Genomic DNA, 18,884 nt, shown 5'->3' with positions numbered 1-18,884 from the left:
TTGTATTTGATTAAAGGGTTTTTTTGGTTGTGGGGGCGGGGTGGATGTTCTGTGAATGCATTACTGGAGTCCCCGGTGGGGCAGTGGGTTAAACCCCTGTGCCGGCAGGACTGAAGACCGACAGGTCGCAGGTTCGAATCCGGGGAGAGGCGGATGAGCTCCCTCTGTCAGCTCCAGCTCCCCAAGCGGGGTCATGAGAGAAGCCTCCCACAAGAATGACAAAAACATCAAATCATCTGGGCGTCCCCTGGGCAACGTCCTTGCAGACGGCCAATTCTCTCACACCAGAAGCGACTTGCAGTTTCTCAAGTCGCTCCTGACATGACAAAAAAAAATTACTGGAACAAACAGTGGCATAATAGCATTGTATTTCTGAGACTAGAAGGAAGAGTATGATGCAGTTGCAGTAAGAGCTGAATGGTCATGCAGAGTATGGAAAATCTGAGGTCTTTGCCATATGACATCATAAAGTCTAGTGTGAACTTGCATTGTTTTAGCTTGCATTTTTGTAGGTGGTATGTTATAGAAACTACATGTTTTTATAGGCAGATAGTAATTGTTAATGTGCTTATTATGTTACTGCTGCTAAGACCTGCACTTTGCAGCTGAGAGTTTCCAGTAATTAATAATGTATATTTAATTCACTGTACAATTAATAGAAAACAGCTCTGAATGATGAAGACTACTGTCAAGTCTCCAGGGTTGGGATATTGTAGCTAAAGCAGCTTCATGTGCGTGGCAAGTGGCAGCTCTGCCCTGGTTATTTTTCAGATTCTAGAAATATTCAGTAAACTTTATTAACCTAAATGGCATTGCAAATTTTGAGATGTTTTAGATCAGGGGTCTTCACACTTTTTAAACAGAGGGCTAGGTCACAGTCTCTCAAACTGTTGGAGGGCCGGATTATAATTTGAAAAAAAATATGAATGAATTCCTATGCACACTACACATATCTTATTTGTAGTGCAAGAAACACTTTAAAACAATACAATAATTAAAATGAAGAACAATTTAAACAAATATAAACTTATTAGTATTTCAATGGGAAGTGTGGGCCTGCTTTTGGCTGATGAGATAGGGTTGTTGTTGTTGTGTGCTTTCAAGTCGTTTCAGACTTAGGTTGACCCTGAGTGAGGGCCAAGTAAATGACCTTGGAGGGCCGTATCCGGCCCTCGGGCCTTAGTTTGAAGACCCCTGTTTTAGATGAAGCTATGTGTTGTAGTACCACCAATTGCACTGCCATTCTGCAGCATAGGAAAAGAAACAATGTAGCAATAGTGGCTGGTGCTACAGTATTGGGCTCCGAAGATCAGCTAGCAAGAGGAACTAAGTAATGAACTGTTGTGTTTATCTGGGGTTTTACGGGAATGCTCATAGACTTGCTTGAACTTTACTTAAAAAACTTGTTCACTTTGAGATAAATGTGTTAATTTTTCCTGCTCTTCAGTTGTGGCAGTCTGACGTTTTAGCACAACATCTCTCATAATCTCTTCCCATAGGTGATGGTGGCTGGAATTAATGGGAATTATAGGTTGAAAACACCTAGAGCAGGCATGGGCAAACTTCGGCCCTCTAGGTTTTGAGTTCAACTCCCAGAAATTCCAACTAGCTTACTGGCTGTTAAGAATTGGAAAAGTCCAAAACACCTGGAGGGCCAATGTTTGACCAAGAGGGACTCAGTGGTCAACGTTTAGTTAAAAACTTCAGTGTACAGCAGTGGTTCAACTTGATTTGGTTATTCAGGGTGCTGATTCAGAAAATTGCATTGGGTAGACCACATCAGTTCTAGTTTCGGATACAGAACATATGCCATCCAGTAGTCATCATCTGCTCGCCCACAGAAAACCATATGTAATAGTCTAGAGCCACAGACTTTATTTTAGGTCTTGCAGCCCACAGGTTGGGAACCACTGGTGCATAGTATGTATGTTCTTTTCCTCTAAGTAAATTTTTTAATAAGAAAATCCTTACAATAAGTCAGAGTTTGATCAAATGCAGTATACATAAAAAGCTACAAAAATATGGGTATAACAAAAGGAATAAGATATATTCAGCATGTGAAGACAAAAAATGGAAATAGAATACTGCTTGCCATAGTGAACTCTTTTCTGAAAGTGTAATATATTTTCATCACACATGTAGCTTTCCTACAGCTGACTGAGAGCAGTGAAATATTACCCGATTATTTAATTGAACTTTAAAGGGGAAATTTAACTGCCATGTTTCTTTCTTTTCTTACAGCCTAGTGTATTAATTGTAAGCTACAAAGAATCAGAAAAAGCAGTATCACAATTTGGACATTATGACCAAGCTGAGTGGAGGCCTGACAGTACTATGATAGCTATTTCGGTGAGTAAAAATGTTTACATTAAAGCATTTTGTGAATTGTTATATGATACTAAATAAGCTAGTAATCATTTTTCACAGTACTAAAAAACTGGCTTGCCTTATGAGCTTGTTAGATGGATTACTGAAGTAAATATATGAAATACTTCAACAGTATAAAGTCATTATGCTAATATTTATTACTTTCATCTGCAGCGTAGGGAAAAGATGGCATGCCAGGGCTCACTCCATTGAGATGGCAGAGTATTCAGTTGCTTTTGGCTCCTTCTATAAGCTGTCATCTTTTAGTTGTAATTGCATGCTGCTGTGCATATCCACATGACAGCAAAACCCTCTCCATTAGCTGCATTTGCTTGCTTGAATTGTTCCCATTCAAATTGGTCATTCAATTTTGCTTGTTTTCCCTCCAACCTCACCTCCCCACTTTTCTGTCATTCGTTTTAGATGTTCAGAGTTTGGGGACTATCTGATTATAACACTTGACACATTTTAAGAGATCTATAAGTTATTGAAGTAGAATAATAGTTTGTATCCAGCACAGAATTCATCATGGTGTAAAATGGAAACTATGATTAACACTCATGCAGGCAAATACAAATCATGACATGATCTGTATTTTCTAATTCCAATGCAGAGTAAAGATACTCCATATCTATATGAGAGTTTGTGGTTGCAACATCAAAGGTATTTCACAGTATATAAAAAAGTCAAAGCCAGATGACCCATGCTCACATGAGGTAGAATGTTTATTTGCCAACATCAGGAACAGCCTTAAAAATACTACTGGTATTATCTGAAGGTTCTCTGGGTTTTGAGATTGATGGAAGGGGGCCTCTCTGAGTCCAGTCACTCTCATGTACGCTTTTGGTGAGAATGAAAGAGAGGGCCTTGGAGGACCTCTATGCTCATGTTCTGAAATTCCCTCTGTAGGTAGGCTAGATAGACTCCCTTTTTGTCCTTCCCTTGGCAGGGCAAATAATTGTTTTAATCCAAAAGCCTTCTGGGAACTGTTTATGATGAAAGGGCTTTTAATGGCAGGTTGTAGTATTTGTTCTTGCCCTATGTTTTAAATGGTGCTTAATGTTTGAGTCCTTAAAACAAAATACAGTGTTTCCTCACTTATTGCGGGGGTTCTGTTCCAGGACCACCTGCAATAAGTGAAAATCTGCGAAGTAGGGACGCTATATTAATTTTAATATTATTTGATATATTATTTTCTTACCCGTGCTTCCTTACCCACCTCCCAGCCCATCCCAAGAGCACCTGCCTGCCTCCCTGGCCTCTGCAGACCCCTACAGAGCCTGCAGAGCCACGCAGGCAGTAGCAGGCCAGGGAGGCAGGCCTTCCCCGCTGCGCCTCAGACCACCACACTTCTGGGCTCCCTGGCCTCCACTGGACTATTTTGTATTTTATATTTTTTATTAATATTTTCAAAAACCCATGAAAGTCACCGCGAAGTAGCGAGGGAACACTCTAGCACTTTTTGTATTTTTAATGTATCTGTTTACTTTTATCTTTTAATTGTAACTCACTTTGGTTTCCATCACTAAGGAAGAGGGATATAAATATGAAGGTGACAAAGTTATACAGTTGATAGTGTTGCCATCAGTAGAAGCAGCATCTGTATTAATGTTATTTATTTATATGTATCTCCCTCCCCCCCCCCCCCAAATGGGGCTTAAGGTGGCTTACAAATTCAAATGATTACATTGTGGTTTTAAACATACAAAAATAAAATAACATTAAATTTTAACCATATTAAAACAATTAAAATGTTTAAAAATTGAGAACAATACTTTCTAAAGCAATAGAGGACTAGCTAACAGTATTCTCTTTGAAAAACCTATCAATTCTAAAAACATCTTTGAATAAAAAAGACTTTGCTTGATGCTAAAAGGGCAGAAATGGAGGGCAATTCTAGTGTCCCTAGGGGAGATCCAAAGTCTGGTGGAAGCCACTGAGAAGAGCCTATGTTCTCTTTCCTCTATCCATCCTGGCAAAGATGGTGATACTGAAAGAAGGGCTTCTCCTGTGGATCTCAAGGGCCAGGCTGGCTCATAGGGAAGAATACTGTTTGTGAGATAGCCAGGATCTAAACCATAAAAGATTTCATACATAATAACCAGCACTTTGAATTCTGCTTGGAAAAAGGCAGGCAGCCAGTGGAACTGTTGGAGCAAGGGACTTATTATGATATCAGTCAATGCTGCCAGCAACTCTTTGGAGCAAGTGATATTTCTGAACAGTGTTTTAAGGCATAGAGCAAATACAGTAGTCCAGATTGGATGTAACTAAAGCTTGTGTCCATGGCTGTGACCACATGAGACATTGCCAGGAATGGGCATGTGTGGTACACTAGCTTTAAATGTGCAAACGCATGTCTAGCCACTGCAGAAACTTGGACATCTCAGTCCAAGGTTTAGTCCAAGAGTGCACCCAGATTGTGAACTTGTGACTTCTGAGGAAGTAGTTATTTGTAATTTAGTGGGGTTAAAAGAGTGGTTCAGGAAATGCAGCTACCATTGTACTGTACTCTGAATGAAAAGACAGTGCCCTAATGTCCATGCATATTTTTTTCAGTCTGTGTACTGTATATGCTTCTTATTCTCCTAAGTATAACATCCTTGTTCCCCACATGGCTCTGGAAGGCAGGAGATGATTGAGGTGTGAGAGAAAAAGTTTGTGAAGGGGAGTACCTGCTCAATGCTTGCTTATCCTCTGCTTTGCTTGACATTGTTGCTGCCACTACTTTTTTATTCCTGCCCACTATGCCAAGCTGTGAGGTAGCTAACTGGGTGGGTTTTCTTGGTATATTCTTATATATTCTTGGTATACTTCTTATGGAGTTGATCTCTGGAAGATGATAATGTTAATGACTGAAACAGACCTGTTACAGGATGGTGTATTTTGGAACAATTTTTATCAATTTTATATATAAGTGAATGCCGCCATTCATATTCTCGTGTGCTTATTATAATTTTAATTATTCTGGAATGCAATACTGCTGATCAGTTTGAAAGTTTTTTTTTTCTTTTCTATTGAATTTTCAGCAAGCTGGGGAACAGTGAGCCTGGGTATTGATAATTCTTTAAATCAAAAATTAAATAATATTGAAAATGTTAATTGCCTTTGAAAACATACTCAAGTACATAATACTTGATTCCTTCATTGCCATTTTAAGGGTTAATACGTGTACATAGTGCTTTTCTGATTCAATGTCTCTCTCAGATTCTCTGTTAGAATGTACTAAGAATTTGAGGACTATACAGAAACACCAAGAAACTCATGTTCGCACAGTTCTGAATTGTCTGAAACATGCATAACATTTTTTTTGTTACTGGGCCACATCTGGATTCATAATTGCCATTACAAGAAACTACTTCATTCCTGTACCTTATTTTAGGTTTGAAGGTTTCACGTCAGCAGGAAAGTAAAAGAATGCAATGGCTCATGAGAAGTCTCAAGCAAATAGTTCATTTTATGTTTGGACATGGATGTTTAAATATGGAAAGAATTTGTACATGCCATAGATGGTTTCAATTAGTTCAAATATGTCCTGGCCTAATGTGGAAGTCAAACTGGAATCTGTTTTGAAAAATTCCTTCTTAAGAATTGTAGTAACATTGTGCTTGTGCCTTTAATTTGTTTGTTGACTTATGTTAACCCCTTGCTTTTTACACACAACCCTATTTGAAGCTGCAGTCACTAGCTTTCTTATCCATCAAGTTAACTAGTAATGATTTTCTCGCTGATTGCATTCCAAAGTACTGTTTTATAGGATTTTAAATAAGCTATTGGCAATAACTGTTAATGGATGTGCTACTGAAATTCAAATTTATAATCTAAAATGGCCTTTATTCCAATGGTTTTTGAGTTGACAATTAAATATACCACTTTAATTTTATTCCTTATTCATTGGGTGGCATAAATACTATGAGAGTACAGCAGGTAAACTACTGAAACCAAGCAGCATGAGTAACTTGTTTGCATAATTCATTACAAAAATTTAAAGTAAAGTTAAAGTTTGGATTGTAGGTATCAGTATTTTCTAATCATTTGTTTGATTTCATGTTGCAAGTTGCTTCTGGTTGTGAGAGAATCAGTCATCTACAAAAACGTTTGCCCAGGGGACGCCCGGATGTGTTATGATCCTACGGGGAGGTCTCTCTCATGTCCTTTCTTTGTTTGTGGTTTTAAATACATTACATAGGAACCCTCAGTTCACTTCTGACACAATAAATAGTATTTTCTTATAATTATTCAGGTAAAGAAATTTGTGTCAGTCTCCATTTTTAATCTTTTGGTTTTCAAAAGGGATTGAGGGTGGGGTGTTCTAGTCTCTTGCAGCATAGCCGGTAGCTACAATTTTTGTTAAACAGGTTTTATTAGTTAATATATCAAAATACTTCTGTTGAGTAATTGTGTAGTGGTTTATGTTTCTACAGATAACTTGATTTTAATACCATGGCTATAAAAGGTGTGCTTCTCCTGCTACATTTATACATTATTAAGTAATTGAAAAGAGAGCCAAAAACAATTGTGACATTGCATCATTAGATGAATTAGAAGGCTTGAAAGAGTGTGGTAGTATAACGTTCCACCATTCTACTCTATTAAAGATATCCTGTTTCTGGAAGAAAATGGGGACTATATCTGATACATAAACAACATTTCAATTGTAGTATATTGCTGATGAGCCATCAACTTTTGGACTGTCAGCTAAAGTGCTGCCAGGTAACAGCCTATTATAAATGTCTACTCTTGAATTTACAATGACATTTATATAGAACAGAAAAGAATCAAGATTTTCACAGCAGAAGAGTTGCTTTAAAAGCACTCAGGAAGCAGAAGGAAGATGTAGTGGATATTGTATATCCGTAATCTGACAAGTGAGATGTTGTTGTTGTTGTTATTATTATTATTATTATTATTATTATTATTATTATATGTAGTTGTGTATATATAGTTAATTTCATAGGTGTATATAGGATTGTTTTTTGTTTTTCGTTATATGTAGGTTTATAATATTGTATTCCATATTGGTGTCGCCTAGTGTGGGTTGCACCTCCTATGATTCTGCTAACCCTGAGTCCCATATTAATTAGTATGATGTGACTCGAGTGCATATGGATTTTGGGGCAGGGGGAGGGAGAGATATTCTGATTTCCATTGGTCACAGACAGTTCTCAATTCCCACTTGAACTTATTTACCTGACTTCCATGGCCTTTGAGCAGGCCACCTTTCAAGAGAAAAAGGATCCATATTCTGTTTGTAGTTCAGGTTTGCTCCCTAATCCTGATGCCATAACTCATCTGAGTGAAAGCTAGGGGGAGCACAGAACAAGACCTTTCATGTGCTTATGTCAGGAAAAGGCCAGAGTTCTGGCCCTCACAAGATTTCTGACTTTTGTGTCTATTCATGGTGGTTGAGATTCCATAGCCATTTACTTAGAAATTGCCTGAGAAAACTCCTGTTTGATCTCTGGCTGCTGCAATTGCAGAAGTTTTTGTTTGTTTGTTTGTTTGTTTTTTGCAATAATAGGCTCTCCATGAATGTAGTGAATGTAGTGAATGTAGCAATTATGCAGATTTCATTTGGTTGAAACTCTACCAGTACTGGTAGGATTTAGCAGATTGGTTTTTCAGTTGCAGAAACTAGGTTTCCAAATTCCAGAGCTTACATTCAGCAGGATATACACTCTGGTGGAACTGCATCATCTGTGGCACTGGGTGTGGGCGGTCTTCCTTCTTCAGCACAGTCTCCTATGAATAAAATGTGTTCTTGTTGGTTGAGAAATCCTCAGGAACCAGTTTTAGGCAATGGTGAGAGAGGAGACGATACTATCAGTAGTAAAATTCATGGCAATTTGAGGTAAAACCACAATTGCCACTCCTTATCATTGGATCATGCATTCACATATTCAGCAATCCCCCATCCCCCAGTTTGTGTCATTTTATATAAGGGACACTATTTTACTGTCATTGTATACAATGGGACTTTAATATCCAAGGATTTTGGTATCTACAGGAGGTACTAGAACCAAACCCCAGTGAATACCAAGGTCCCACTGCGTGTGCCTTGGTATAAATCAAAAGGGTTTATCCAAAAGATTATCATGGGAAGATGTAGGTTAACTGCAAGTAGTTCAGACTATTTTGGTGGTAATTAGAGCAGAATGAATATTCTAGTATTTTCAATTTGCATGGAGGTTGAATTCAAGAACATCTTTTGTCAGCTAATGTTACAATGATAGTATTGTGTGGTGTTGTCTTACTGTTTCTAATGGCATAGGTTAGACAATGAGTATAAATTATTTAGAGGTTACTACATTGTAAGGAAAGTATGTTAGCAATAACTAGGGTTCTTTTATTTCACTGGGATTGAAATTCAGTAGACTATAACCAACAAATTGAAATATTGCTCTTGTTTTGCATTTGATGACGAAATGTAACAACATATCGAATTTCTGTTGAGCTTTTTATGATTTTGTTTGTTAAACTATAGAGAGAAATGTTCATGGTCAGCACAGCTAGTGAAGTAAGCTTACAAGTGCATGCCTTCCTTCTTCTGTGTTCTCAATTGCAAAACAGGAAACCATGCCTGGAAAGAAATCTGAAACCTTTTCAATTTTTTTCTACAGTCTTGCTGCTTGAAGAGGCATGTTTCACTATTATTCAGTGCCTTAAATGGAACTGTCCTATTTAAAATATATACAGTATTTTTCATAGAAGAATCTGTTTTTGATCTGTGTTCAGATCCTAAATACAGATATGTCAGCCCCAGTCACATACATATCGTGGGATTTACCTTAAATAACCATTTTTAAGTCTAGAAATTTTAGTTTTAAAAGGTCAGCCAAAAAAACTTGATTTACAGATAATTGTGAGTAGTGTTTGTACATTAATTTATCGATAAAGGAACCATCCCCTTGTCTGTGCAGAGTGGTGAAAGGCAAGACCATAGCCTGTCCCAGGAGTACCTAAAAGAAGCAGTGACCCATTCTGTTGTTACACTGCCATTTTCTCCTTTCTGCAAATGACCCTCAACGTATCCATGGGTCATATCAAAATCTGTAATTTTGGCCCCAAAATCTCCCCTCCACTTGAGATGATGTCAATTTATACATGAGTACAGCCAGTCACTGAGTTACAAACATCCAATTTACAAACAACTCATGCTTAAGAACAGGGGTAAGACAACAGGAAGTGAAAGAAATCTAGCCCTCTCTTCTTTCTCTTCTTTTTCTGTCTTTTGGTTAGGCCTGCTTAGCTTTTGCAAGTCATAGAAAAAACTGTGTGTTCTTTTTGGGAGGAAATGACGCCACATGTCGTAGTATTTAACATACCTGTTATATGAACATGTATTGTATGTAACGTAGAAGACAGTACTGTGTTATTCATGACAGTTCAAAATGAAAAATTTTGGTTATACAACAGAGCCACATTTGTCCTTGGGTTTTTTCTGATTCATTTCTTTCTCTTTTATACATTAGAAACCTACACTTTTGATTTTAAACAACCACAGGTCTGAACCAATTCTGAACCTGTGAGTTATTTAAACCCAGATTAGGATAAATCAGAATCAAGTCCCATGTATATCTAGGATTATTTTTATTAACATGTAAATGAAGAGAATTTTGTTTGCATGTCTGTGTACCTGAACACCTTTATTTTTAACTAGTGTTTTTACCTGATTTGGCCACGGTGGTCCACGCTTTGGTTACATCCCGTTTAGACTACTGCAACGCTCTCTACGTGGGGTTGCCTCTGAAGACTGCCCGGAAGCTGCAGCTAGTCCAACGCTCGGCAGCCAGACTACTAACGGGTGCTGGGTACAGGGAGCACACCACTCCGCTGTTACACCAGCTCCACTGGCTGCCAATTAGCTTCCGAGCACAATTCAAAGTGCTGGTGTTAACCTATAAAGCCCTAAACGACTCCGGCCCTGTTTACCTCTCCAAACGTATTCTCCCCTATGAACCATCAAGATTATTAAGATCGTCTGGAGAGGCCCTGCTCTCGGTCCCACCGGCCTCGCAAGCGCGTCTAGTGGGGACGAGGGACAGGGCCTTCTCGGTGGTGGCCCCTCGACTCTGGAACTCTCTCCCACTGGAGATCAGAACCGCCCCTTCTATCCTGACATTTAGGAAACAAGTGAAGACTTGGTTATGGAGACAGGCGTTTGACGAGTGAGCCAACACCCTGAGATATGGATGGAGGATGATGAGCAACGATTTTAGTGTGACGACTGACCATTGTAGTTATTTAATGTAATTGCTGTTTTAATGTTTTACTGTAATATGAATTATGATGTTTTATTGATTGTATGTGATATTATGGTTGGAAACCGGTCTGAGTCAAGAGAGGTGAGAAGATCGGTATACAAAACTTTTAAATAAATAAAAAATAAATACCTTCATTGTAGTTCAGAAAAATATGTATTGGGTATTCTTTGGGTATCATATTCTACATGTTTTTAAAATATAATACTTTGATCAAGCTCTAACAGAAATTCAATTAGAACTTTTCTACATGAATATCTTTGATTTAATGTATCTTATATTTCAGACTGTAAATGGATACATCCTGTTTTTTAATCTTCCATCTTCAGGAGAAAAGTACCTTTATGAGCCAGTTTATCCCAAGTAAGTCTTGCCTTACATTGTTCATTTCAATTTATTGTACAGTACAGTTTGTTGTTTTCTCATTGAAAGAATACTAAGAACTACATCAAATACCTTCTTTGGTGCTTTGATTTATAATTAGGGATATTGTTGCTGAACCTGGAGTTGGGCAAATGAAGCTGAACATGTATTTAATCAGGAAAGACATTCAGATGTTGAAGCCATGCTTTTGTATAGGGCCATACAAAATTATATCTGAGGTGTATCTTTTTAGTGGAATTTCAGAAAGTATTAGATTACTAAATTCAATTATACAATTTTTGCAAACAAGTCAGTACTACAATGCAACCTTTTTTGTTCACATGAGTAAGAGTATATATGTATATCCAAATTTTCCCCTGTGAACTACCCGTATATAAGACGACTGGGCGTATAAGACTTTTCCAGTTAAAATATAGAGTTAAGACGACTCCCATGCATAAGTCTACACCCGCGTATAAGACGACACCTGACTTTTGAGAAGATTTTCTTGGGTTAAAAAGTAGTCTTATATGCCAGAATATACTGTAGCTGTAATCTCTAGGGAATGCATATGTTCACTTGTCTGAGATTCTGTCCCCCGCTTCTATCCCCAGACGGAGTATTGCTACTCAGATCTTGTTCTGGATTCTTATCTGTAAAGATTTTAATCTGAGGCCATTGTCTTGTGTCTTCTATTTTCAATAGTCAGGGGGTAAACACAAAGTCACAGGTTTTCTGATAGACCAAAATTGTCAACTTTTTGTTATCCTTTAAGTGCTTGATTTTTTTTTCATTTGTTTATAATTCTGAAAATGCTACAGAAACATAGGAAGTTATTTCCTTTGAGTTTAAGTACTCTTTCACCTCATAGCAAGTAAATCCTGGATAGAAAAGTGCCTCCAGTTTTATTTAATAAAATGAGTGTATCTCTGTTGACAAAGGTTTGGAAACTGATGGAGAGGTAATAAATAATAAATTGTTGTTATAATGACTCTAAGCGGAAGCAACTGACTTAATGTCAAAATTGAAGGCGTATAGTTTGAAAGCAATTAGAGTTTTGTCAGGCCAAGTATATTTATTGAAATATTTTATCAGCCCTTTAAAATCAACAAGATAGTAATTTGCCCCTGGAAGCCCCCGGAGGTACAGTGGGTTAAAGTGCTAAACTGCTGAACTTGCTGACAAAAAAGGCGGTTAGAATCCAGGGAGCATGGTGAACTCCTGCTGTTTGCCCCAGCTTCTGCCAACTTAGCAGTTGGAAAACATGCAAATGTGAGTAGATCAATAGGTACCACTTCTGTGGGAAGGTAACAGCACTCCATTCAGTCATATCGGCCACATGACCTTGGAGCCATCTACTGACAAGCTGGATCTTTGGCTTAGAAATGGAGATGAGCACCACCCCCTAGAGTCAGGCACGACTAGACTTAATGTCAGGGAAAACCTTTAACTATCTAAAGTAATTTGAGAAAAATTTAAAATCTTTAAATATTCAAGTTTAAATAAACCCCACAATCCAGTAGACAAAAAAAAGCTAACTATAATCCCACCAAGTCCTTTTACTTGGTGCCAAACAAGAATATTCCACAACTAGAACACCAAGTAGAGAAATTTATCTCTTATACATGTTTCACTACTATCTATGATAGTAGTGAATCATGCATAGGCTGATCTTAATAGATAATAGGAAGCAGTTTTTACTCAAATATCATCCCAGATGGTTTAGTGCTTTGAAAGTTACCACCAGCATCTTGAATTACATATTAGTATAATTCACAAGGAGCGCCTGCATATTTTGCTTTAAAACCAAGCACTGAATGTGAAGCAAACTAATTGAAACACATTTTTTTCTTTATTGCTATTTTTTCACATCATATTCTTTGATAGTTACTGTAAGTCTCTCCCTTTGAAATGAATTTATTTAAATGGAACACTACGACCATGTTATTGAGTCACTGTGATGTTAACACATGCCAAATTGAGGAAGAGTCCAATCTTTTGTAGTGCAGCATGTACTTCAAATTTGGCAAATACACAAGATATTCCCTGCTCATCCTTATATCTGTGTTCTAGCATTTTGCGATTGTATTGTTTTCTCTCTTTTTAAAAAAACTTCTGAATTTCGTTTTATTTGCTTTTTCTGAAGTACACATTTTCTTTTTAAGAAAACATGGCAGAGAAACTGAAGTCAATATTTCCATCTGTTCTTTACAGATGGGATGATATTCCTTCATAATCAAAAATAAATTTACAAAAAGATTGCACAAAAGCAGACTTTTACTCAGGGATGCTTTGATCAATCATTTGGAAAGACTTGATGTAGAAATTGGGTTTGTGGGGTATTATAAAACACTTCAGGTTCGTCCTTAAAGATTTGTCAATGCATTGCTCTACTGTATATATTGGAGTAAAGTTGGAGAATAAATAGCAATTGGTACTTGAGTGGGCCAAGACTATAGGTGGCACTGCTCCAACTGCTCAGTCTTCCATTTCACAGTCGAACTTGGCATACTATCAGTGTTTCGCCTTAAGCCATGTTCTGGGATGCGTTCCCCAAGTGCACGCATAAAAAGTACAACTCAGTTTTCAGCTAAATCTTTATTGTGGTGATGAAAATGATTAAATTGTAGTAAAGACACTGAATGAAAGCAGCATTTAAAGCTAATTTTAAAAGCATGGAAACATATAAGCAGCAGGAATGCTAATTTGGCATTTAGTGTAACCCTCAGCTTTGGTAAAAATGATTATATCAGGCATGTGAATAATGCAATGACTGGTGTCCTGTAAATGCACTGTATAAGTGCAGCTAACATGTGCATAAGTTTCTTTTTGGATAGGATGAAGAGGGCCATTTTCCTGTCCTTGCTCTCCAACCAGAAACACTCATGCCTCATTAGTTGTCAAGCTCTAGGAAGGACTGCTGTTGCTCCTTGTTAGCAGAGGAAAGGGAGATGAAAATGGAGCTCTTGCAAGTTCCTGGGGCAGAGGTCCTCAAAGTTTTTAAGGAGAGGGCCAGTTCATGGTTTTGTAGACTGTTGGGGGGTCAGACTATAGTTTTAAAAATACATGAACAAATTCCTATGCACACTGCACATACCTAATTTGTAGTGCAAAAATTTATGAAAGAACCATACAATATTTAAAATGAAGAACAGTTCCAGCCAGGATATACTTACCAGTATTTCAATGGGTCTGCTTTTGGTTGATGCGATAGTCAAGTTAATTATGATTGTTGTTGTTGTGTGCCTTTAAGTTGTTTCCCTAAGTCTAAAGTTTAGAGCTGGGGCTGGGTAAATGATCTTGAAACACTGCATCCAGGCAGCCGGCCTTAGTTTGGAGAACCCTGTCCAATTGGAAGGAAAAGGAAGATATCTAAGAGTGCTCTGTCACCCCCCCCCCCCCCCCGCTCCAGTTAGATATAGGCCAGCTGCTTCTCAATGATCTGAATTGTTTCCTCACTACTTACCTTCCTCCCTGTTATGCAACAGCAGCAGAAAAACTTCCTGAGGGTCGTAAGCTGACAGACAGTGCATGTCCAGAACTATACACATATGTAGGATCTCAGCCAATATATGTATCCCAGTTTCCAAATAAATACAATTTGGAAAAATTATTCAGATATGCAGTTATGTTAAGAGATTTATTATGGTTTGAATCCTTATGATTATTATGAACAGCACCTCAGAAGTATGGAAAGAGCTCTTGTAGTACCTTAGAGATTCACTGAGAGAAACAAGTTGATAACAAGCTTTTGCAGGTGAGTGCTTCCTCAGAGGCATCACTCATTAGGTTGAGTGTACTGTGTATAAGAACTTATGCTACCAACTTTGTTCTCACAGTTAGTCTGAAATGCACAAGATCTCTTTGCATGCTAATATTCTAGTCTAACATGGCTATGTCTTCGAATTCTGCCAACTTTGAAGATGATGAGCTCACCTTCCTTGGAAGGTTTTGAACAGAATCTGAATATCACCCAGTGATGCTTTAGTTATAGTTTTCTCTGTTGATGGGGATGAACCAGATGACTCTTGATACCCCTTACAATTCTGCAAATTCTATGATTCTGTATTCATGTCCCAGATGTGCAATGGAATCAGAATTTCTATAGATGACAGAAATTTAGAACGTTAGCAAGATTATTTTTGCATTCTGTGGACCTCCAGCTTTCTAGAATAAGGTAAAGACTTTTCTCTTTACCCATTTTCCCCTCTATCAGACAGTGATAAGAAGTGATGGCAGTAACTCAGAGTTCAGACAGAAGTGTAGGAAGTGCTGACGTGGTAGCACAGATGAAGAATTCCTTCCTGGTTTTGTCACCAATACACAGTTGTAGTTTAAAGGTCAAAGCAGTTGGAATACAGAAACAGGCTCACAAGGGTATGTGCTGCATCTAACCACTTTGAATTATAAACACCTTCCAATGTACCACATACCTCTCTTTCAGTTATTGCTACTAAGGCAGGAGAAATACTAATTGAGGGATTCTCCTTTCTAAATGTTGGCATGGTTCTTGCTTGCTTAGAATCTACAGGTGGGGGGGGGGTGCATTCAAGTATTATTAGACATCTGTGTCAGAAAATGCTGGTAATTTAAAGCACTATCTAGATTTCTAATTTAAGATACACACACACACATACATAGAAACATGCAATCTTCAAAATTCAGCAGTCAAAATACAAGTATTTTCCCTCAATCCCACCACCTTCTCCCCCCCTCTTAAACCTCTAAGATTTTTTTAAAAAATAAGGTGTTTTAGAAAGAAGATTGAATAAGTGGAGGTTGAGGGAGCAAGTTTGTTTTCTGCTGCCCTGGAGAGTAGGACACAGAATAATGACTTCAACTACAGGAAAGGAGATTCTACCTGAACATTAGGAAGAACTTCCTAACTGAGAGATGTTCAACAGTGGAACTCTCTGCCCCCAAGTGTGATGGAAGCTTCTTCTTTGGAGGCTTTTTATTTATTTATTTTTATTTATTTATTTCAATTACTTTTACCCCGCCCTTCTCACCCCGAAGGGGACTCAGCGCGGCTTACAGATGAAGGCACAATTCGATGCCTGAGTTAACTAACAAATAATACGGAAAGCAATTCAACAGTTAACAATTAAAAACATCAATACATAGAAAAAATAGCAAAACAATCTCATGCTCAGTGTTCAGAGTCCGTATGTCCATTCCATTCCATCTGTCCTTATTTATCATCAGATCTTTAGCTGCCAGAATGACCAAAGGCTTGGTCCCAAATCCAGTTCTTCAATTTTTTCCTGAACGTCAAAAGGGAAGTTGCTGATCTTATCTCTCCGGGGAGTGAGTTCCACAGGTGAGGGGCCACCACTGAGAAGGCCCTGCTTCTCGTCCCCGCCAACCTCACTTGTGATAGTGGCGGAGTCAAGAGCAGGGCCTCCCCAGATGATCTTAAGCTTAAACAGAGGCTGGATGGCTATCTGTCAGGGGTGCTTTGAATGCAATTTTCCTGCTTCTTGGCAGGGGGTTGGACTGGATGGCCCACGAGGTCTCTTCCAGCTCTATGATTCTATAAATTCCAGGCTGGAAGAGGGATGGTTATGAGTAAGTCATGAAATAATGCTGGATATAGCTGCATCCATGGTTATTAGGTTCAGATATGGCATTGAGACTGCATTTGTGGTGCTGAGTTTCTGAGTCTTTAAATTGGTAATGTAGGGTGTAAAAGTCAGAATAGCCTTTTCTATTAATGTAGAATGAAATAGCTCACAACCTCTGAGACCTCACAACCTCTGAGGATGCCTGCCATAGATGCAGGCAAAACGTCAGAACAGAATGCTTCTAGAACATGGCCACACAGCCCGAAAAACCTACAACAATCTAATAAAACAGCTTCTCCTCCTTTGCTGCAGCATCACATTCCTGGCTCATGTTCAACTTACTGTTTAAGATGATGAGTACTTAAGCCTTCTACTAGTATTATCTAGTGCATTATCAACTCACTTCAAGTTAAATTTTGTTCTAGTTCAACAACAGACTAAAAGAACTTAGTAATGTTTCGCAGTGAAGCCCCCCTTTTTAATGGTGTTTTGGATTTTGTCTTTAAAGAGGAAGCCCCCATATGAAGGGAACACCACACTATAAGGAAGAACAGTGTGCTCCATTATTAAATCTAGAGAAAAAGCAAGTGTTGGATTTGCAAGCATCTATAACCAGGTATTTAAAAATCATTATTTATTTTTGTTGCTATCTTTTTATTTATGCCCTCCCAACCTCTTACGACTGGGATCCAACTTGGTAGTAAAACAACAACGAAATTCAAAGCAATTTCTCCCCCAAAATGGTGAAGTATAGTAGTCTCATTATAAAAGCTCCTTCCTTAGCTGCCAGTCAGGTGCTGAAAACCTGTTTGAATGACAGGGTGTGATTGCTGGCTGATGTACAACAAAGAGAGGACCATCCTGACATTCCCTGTAAGGACCTTCCATAACCTGGAAGTAGCTGTTGATAAGGTCCTCTTTCATGCTCATGAGGCAGACCTGTACATTCGCTTTCAGTACCAAGGTACAATGCATGATCGTAAATAAGGAAGATACAAAGCAACCCTCAAGGCACTAAGAACATTGAGAGCTGCAGTAATATTAAATAGGAACAAAGAAGGCTGCCTTACTTCAAAGAGTACTCTTTGACATTTTGTAGAATCCAATTATTTTTCTTCAAGAGACAGGGCTTCTGTGAAGACAACAGAGAGAAGGCAAATTTAATCTTTTTCCACTGCCTTTCTCCTGAGAGTTAGAGAACCCCCTGGATCGCATTTGGGGGGGGGGAGGGGGGAAGCGCACAGGGCGACAGGAATGAAACCGTATTGTGGCTGCATGTTGCATAGATTGAGTTTTCTCTCTTTCTCTTCAACCCATAGTGAGTACTGTGACTTTTTTCTAGTTTACAGTCAATGCTGGATGATTATCTCCTAGTTGCTACTGCAGATGGTCTTCTCCATCTTATTCACTGGGATGGAATGACGAATGGAAGAAAAGCCATAAACCTCTGCACAGTACCATTTTCTGTGGATCTGCATTCTTCTAGAGGTACTTTTGTAGGGATGGAGGGAATTCTACATTCAGGAATGTGTGTGTATGTGCACATAGATGGTTCCAATTTTTTTTTTATTTGACAGAAATAGAAATGAGGATTGTCAAAATGTGCAATCTGACAATAGTAGTTTTTAATACTTGACCCCTTTTATTACAGGTTCATTTTTGGGATTTGAAGATGTGCACATTAAAGATATGGAGTACTGTGCTACTCTTGATGGCTTTGCTGTTGTATTTAATGATGGAAGAGTGGGTTTTATTACTCCAATGTCAAGTGGTTTCACAGCAGAGGTATGATTTCCTAGTTCAGCTTTTTGCTTACATTTTCCCAACTGATAGAACATCTCCACCCCTACTATTGACTGTTTGTTACTAATGGGCTGTGTCTGGGAAATGTCTCATACACTTAAACCTGCTCAAGAAAATATGCTCAGGAAGGTTTTAAGGAAAATGTTCACAATAAAATTAGTGTCTTCTCCTGTCATTGCTCTTAGTTTTGTGAATTTACTCCCCTTGCCATTTTGCTGCAAATAACCAAAGAACACATACTCCTAGATGAAATATCACATATGTAAAATGTTTTCTGATGCACTCCCAAACTATTTTAGGTTTTGCCATAGAGAATAGTTTTTCAAAACCAGGAGTGACTTTCAGATAAGCACTGGAGAAACTGCAATCTCATTTCTTATTTTAATGTATTAATCATTATAAAACTTGTAAACAACTTCCCACCCCCTGTTATATACAAATTATTCAGGGTCCAAATTCTGGCCTATGGCTGGCTTCAAATTCAGGGAGAACTCATGATGTTTGCTGACTCCTGGACTTTCGGAAG

At 38.2% G+C, this 18,884-nt stretch overlaps 1 protein-coding gene across 2 annotated transcripts in view; it reads left to right on the top strand.

Moving 5' to 3' along the window:
- RIC1 (RIC1 homolog, RAB6A GEF complex partner 1) overlaps nucleotides 1–18,884 on the top strand; it is a 69,823-nt gene that overhangs the window by 7,815 nt on the left and 43,124 nt on the right. For both annotated transcript variants that reach the window (XM_060762290.2, XM_060762289.2), the window contains exons 2-6: nucleotides 2,242–2,349; nucleotides 10,915–10,991; nucleotides 17,064–17,171; nucleotides 17,898–18,043; nucleotides 18,207–18,340. In XM_060762290.2, the coding sequence (XP_060618273.2) occupies nucleotides 2,242–2,349; nucleotides 10,915–10,991; nucleotides 17,064–17,171; nucleotides 17,898–18,043; nucleotides 18,207–18,340 (573 nt within the window). The remainder of the gene's footprint in view (nucleotides 1–2,241; nucleotides 2,350–10,914; nucleotides 10,992–17,063; nucleotides 17,172–17,897; nucleotides 18,044–18,206; nucleotides 18,341–18,884) is intronic.

This window comes from Anolis sagrei, chromosome 2 (assembly GCF_037176765.1).
Source record: "Anolis sagrei isolate rAnoSag1 chromosome 2, rAnoSag1.mat, whole genome shotgun sequence".
Taxonomy (NCBI): Eukaryota; Metazoa; Chordata; class Lepidosauria; order Squamata; family Dactyloidae; genus Anolis; species Anolis sagrei.
This window is presented reverse-complemented; position numbering and strand designations above follow the sequence as displayed.